The sequence below is a fragment of the Aplysia californica genome, unplaced genomic scaffold (assembly GCF_000002075.1).
Source record: "Aplysia californica isolate F4 #8 unplaced genomic scaffold, AplCal3.0 scaffold00067, whole genome shotgun sequence".
Taxonomy (NCBI): Eukaryota; Metazoa; Mollusca; class Gastropoda; order Aplysiida; family Aplysiidae; genus Aplysia; species Aplysia californica.
This window is the reverse complement of record NW_004797337.1, coordinates 426277-431481: the sequence shown is the minus strand read 5'-3', so window position 1 is coordinate 431481 and position 5205 is coordinate 426277. Positions and strand designations below refer to the sequence as shown.

The 5205-nt window shown below is 39.6% G+C and overlaps 1 protein-coding gene across 1 annotated transcript in view; it reads left to right on the top strand.

Moving 5' to 3' along the window:
- LOC118477335 (protein MTO1 homolog, mitochondrial-like) overlaps positions 1 to 5205 on the top strand; it is a gene marked incomplete at its 3' end in the record, with an annotated part of 11830 nt that overhangs the window by 675 nt on the left and 5950 nt on the right. Inside the window, 6 exon segments of the mRNA XM_035968547.1 lie at positions 944 to 1090; positions 1757 to 1905; positions 2281 to 2376; positions 2565 to 2620; positions 3605 to 3770; positions 3963 to 4139. Coding sequence (XP_035824440.1) covers positions 1008 to 1090; positions 1757 to 1905; positions 2281 to 2376; positions 2565 to 2620; positions 3605 to 3770; positions 3963 to 4139 — 727 coding nt within the window.

Here is a 5205-nt window from a genome sequence, read left to right as displayed (position 1 = left end):
CCCCCCACACACACACAGGGTAGCCAAAAATCATATCTATCCACTGACCTTGGCAACATCAGTGGAAGTGGTGGAAATTTTGAATGCTCAAAGTGTGGGGAACTTTTCTCTGCTAGAACTAGTCTCATCAGCCACAGCAGAAGCAGCGAGGTATCCTTTCTAACCTTTAATTCCTCAAAGAATAATTATCTATTTTCCTTGCTTGAAAGATATTTTCCTCTATCAATGTAGGCCCTAGATCTTTGGTTATTGTCAGACCCACAAGCCATAAATTATTAATAATAATAATCATCATCCAGTGCCAGATCTGCGACAGACGTCGACGATCATGGTTCTCCATTCATTCCTTTGCTCGGATGCTCCCAAAAAAACTACGTTTACCTGATCTTTCCGTTACCCATTTGTTTAGGTTCCCTAAGTATGTTGTTCTGGGCCTACCCCTGCCTCGCTTGCCCTCAATTTTGACAGTGAGAGCTAGATGTTCAAGACCCTTATAATGTCTATTCAGGTGTCCCAAAACTGCATTTATTTGTCGTTTCCTGATTGTTTTTAGCATTGAGCGTCCCACGTGGGCTTCATCAAGCACTACCTCGTTTAATTTCTTTTCCTTCCACAGTACTCTTGCAGTCTCTAAAGCAACCACATTTCTGTTGCTTCTATGTTATTTTCACTGTCTTTAATGATTGTCCAGCATTCACTGCCATATAGAAGGGTTGACCAAACATAGCATTTCCGGACTTTCATTTTGGTGTTCATTGAGATGTTTCTATTTTTCAGGATTGGGCTCATTTTATTGAAACTAGCCTTAGCCATTGTAATTGAGACAGTCAAGCACTATTACCCTGTTAGTGAATCCCTTTTTATTACTATTTTTGACTCAAGATCCTGCCAATGATTCTGTTTCCTTTGAGTAATGGTCGTTTTTGTGTCTCTTTGCTCTTAGGTGACTGAAGGAAAAGTGTTTCGTTTGGAACTTACAAAACAGCAGGCCCGAAAGACTGATATTGATGATGATGATTAAATTAAAGTGCAGAACATCATGGTCTGTTTGCTTTGCTTTGAAAAGGCATTTGGCTCATTCTGGAAGAGCGTGAGTAAATTTGATGTTGATTTGATATCTCATTGTTATTGTTTCAAATTTGTGATATTGACCTGTTGTACAAATTAACATTTTACTTGTAGTTACCATGATCATTTTATCAGTGTGAACCGTAAACTGTGAGGGAGTGACACACGCAGATGATTGATGTGTGTGTGGGTGGGTGGGTGTGTGTGTGTGTGTGTGTGTGAGAGAGAGAGAGAGAAAGAGAGAGACAGACAGATAGACAGACAGAGAGAGAGAAAGAGAGATTCATATGTAAAAGTTGACTGTGTACAAATATATTGAGAAAAATTGTTGAACATTTTATTCATCCACCTACTTATAAATACAAGTCTTATTTTTTTTTTCTATGTATTTTCATTTCACTATCAGCACATTTTAGATAATTTAGGAGGCGGGCGTCAGATCCTGCCTGTCAGGTCAATCCCTGGCTGAGAGGTATACAACATCGCAGCAGAAAGCCAGAGATATTAGATAAACATTTCTCCCAACTCGTGAATCAATCTCCGGTCTCCTGTTTTTGACACGGAAGTACATAACGGCTACACCACAGACACTGGTTGTTCAGAACTGTGCTTGATCATTTTGATTCAAAAATTGTACTTGGCTCTGTGATATTTATGCTTTTAGATATGCAACATGATCTCTCATCAGGTATTATTCTAATGCAGCAGAGCGTAAGAATGAGAACACATTTGATGTGATTGTTGTGGGAGGAGGTCATGCAGGAACCGAGGCTGCGTGTGCTTCAGCGAGAATGGGAGTCAACACACTGCTGCTGACGCACAAACTGAGCACCATTGGTACAGTAACTTGTCTTTTCTCCTTGACCTGAAGTTAAGCGTAATTAAAAATTAGCTGCTTTTTAGTCATTGATGGTGGTGACAATGGTGAGTTTCTTCTAGTTAAAGCTTCTTGACGAGATTTTGGGCCTTTCCTAGATATGTATTATAAAATTTTGAACATTTGTATGTTCTTATGCTATAGTTGATTTTCTTGACAATTTCTTTATGTCGTATTTTTTTAAAAGGTGATAATGATGATGGAGATATGGTCAGCCAAAATGGTCTTCGAACAAGGAAGATCAGGTCAAAAATAGAGGCAGACGGTTCCTTTTGACAACTCTGAATGCAGCTTCTTTTTTAAGAATATAACAATTGTTATAATTTTTGTTGCAGGAGAAATGTCATGCAACCCATCTTTTGGTGGCATTGGGAAGGGACATCTGATGAAAGAAATTGATGCTTTAGGAGGAGTATGTGCCAGAATATGTGGTAAGTTGATGACATTCCTACTTTTTGGACTTCATTTTCCATTCCTGTATTGCTTTCACTTTACCCTTTGTTTGAAAGATATGACCATTTTTAATGAAAATTTTCTTCGACTTCTCATGAATTGCTATTATGAGCTGATGTTCGACTAAACCATATCTCTCTTGTTCTTTCTTTCATCTCCTTATTAGACAAATCAGGGGTGCAGTACAAGATGCTCAACAAAAAGAAAGGTCCTGCAGTTTGGGTAAGTGTTCATTGTTGTTTTTTTGTGTATAAGAAATTTGAAACACATATGTGAGGCGTCGTGGTGAAGTCATGGGCATGTAAAAATAATGAAATCAATGAAATAGGCATTTTTTGGCTGATGGCCAATTTTTTCTTTTTCTTTTTTTTTTGGCTCAACCCCTTTAATGTGCAATGTAAATTTTCAGTTTCCAAAGACTCCCAGGCTATGGAAATTACCAAACTTTGACGGCCATTTTCTCGCTTATTTCACCTCTGAAACCAGACGACCCTGACTCCCTTCAATCTCAAATATTTCGACTTCTATATACACCAAAAGGAAAGCAAATGAATAGGCTTTAAGATGATACGTATTACCCCATATACTCAAAAATTGACGAGCGCCTGATTCCACCACGTCATGACACATATTCTTTTGTTTTATATACTGCATTTGATTCTATGTGTGCAGCTGAAAGCATGATCTGGTGAATGTTTGGAAACATATTATAAGGAATGCTCTTAATTAAAGTAAAGTAAAAATTACAAATGAATTTCTGCTATTGAGATTTATATTCCAGATCAGCTCAGCTTCAGGGTCCGGTGGGCTTTTTTGTATTTCCATTTTAGTTCAGCAACTGAGCAGGGATCTGTTCTCTTATTTTCTGGTTTTCTGTCATATTGAAATTTAGAAGAGACATCTTGTTCAGAACTTCTTTGAAGGCTTTTAGTATGCCTTCAAATAAACAGCATTATACATTAATGTAAACGGTATACCTGTGTAACATACAAAATCTGTGGAAGTTCAGCTTGAAGATTGTGCATGCATGGGGTAGGGGGTTCTGTCTTACATTCTTGAAGTGTGGAAAGGGTCAAGTGTAAATAGATGTTTAATGGGGTTCTTTTGAAGACTCCTATATCTTAGCGAAGCACTAAATATTTGGATTAACAGTATTTGTGCTAATTGGATCATCTGGAAGATGCACTGTAATCTCTGTATTCTCAGGGTCCTCGAGCTCAGATTGATCGAGAACTGTACAAGCGCCAGGTTCAAGAGGAGGTTTTGGCTACGCCCAACCTGACCGTGCGTGCTGCAGCCGTGGAGGATCTGGTCACTCAAGAAGGTCCATCGGAGTCTGGCTCTAGCGTGCAGTGCTGTGGGGTTGTTCTAGGTGAGTGTAGGACCTTTATCACTTGTTGATTTGTTTTTGTAAGAGTTTTACGGCTCTCACTACTGCATGAGGTCAGCCGGCCTCTCCTTTCTTTGTTCCCGATTAAGAAATACATTAACATTGACTTTAACATAACCTTAATTTAGCTTTCAGATCTTGCTTATTTTGTATTTGTTTTTGTGGTTCTTGCAGATTCTGGGGAAGTAATTCCCTCTTCGACGGTCGTGTTGACTGCTGGGACCTTCCTGCGTGGTAGCATCAACATCGGCTTAACTCAACGACCTGCAGGGAGGATTGGAGATGAACCGGCTGTTGGTCTAGCCAGGACAATTGAGAAAGCTGGGTTCACCATGGGCAGACTCAAAACAGGTTGGTGCACAAGTTTTCGCCATATATTATCGGCTGCTTTCAGAAAGTGTAAATTGACAATGGCCAAGGCTATGACAAACTTCTCTCGTCTCGCGTTGTTTTTGTTAAAAGTGGAGTTGAAATTGTCCAATATGGCCACCCATTGCAGAGGAGAAAAGTGGTTGTCTTAGACAGGTGGATGTCATAATGTAAAAAAATGTAAGAGGGGGGGGAGTGATAAGTGGTTGTTTGCACAGGTGATTATCTTGGACAAGTGGCCTTTAGAGCAGAAGTCTTGATTTTGCTACTCAACACCCCCTGAACTTTGTTGCAGGCACTCCTCCTAGACTGGACAAAAGGAGCATTGATTTCAGCTGTACGGAGGTGAAGCCAGGCGATGAGAGACCCATGCCTTTCTCTTTCATGAACGAAACTGTTTGGATTAAGGTGAATTTGCTGTTGTGTTGTAATCTGTTCTTTTTTGTTGTTCTTGTTTTAGTTGTTGTTGTTGTTATGTGTGTATGTGTGGCTGATGTATTTAAGTTTTGCATTTTATCTTTGACTCTGAGAAGAGAGTTTCTCGTCAAGGTCACTGCCTCCCTCAGGTAACATTTCCTTTTGTTGTCATCCCAGAAAAAACTGCTGTCCACTGAGAGGAAGGTCATGTTGAAGATGAGAAAAAGCGTTTCAAGGGCTTTTGGGTCTAGGTGTTTCAGGAAGGTTGGAGGGATATTGTTAGGGCCTGGTGACCTTCAGGTTTTCAGTGAAGAGATAGCCGACCTTAGCTCTGCGATTGTAAAATAAGGCTGAGCGTCTCCTAGGGATTTTCTGAGATTCCTTTGCCGTTGTTCCAGTGCTCTATTCAATTCTCTATCCTCTTTTGTCATGCTCACTGTCAAGTAGTGTGTTAGGAATTGTTGTTGTTGTTGTTGTTGTTTGTTGTTGTTGTTGACTGATGGGTTGTGTCTTGTGGTTCCAACGTTTTGTATTTATTCATAAAAGTATAAAAGCTGAAGTCTAAGAGAAGGTGTACAGCAGATATGTCAAAGGGATAGAATTGTTTTGAGATATCTATATAAACCTGCCT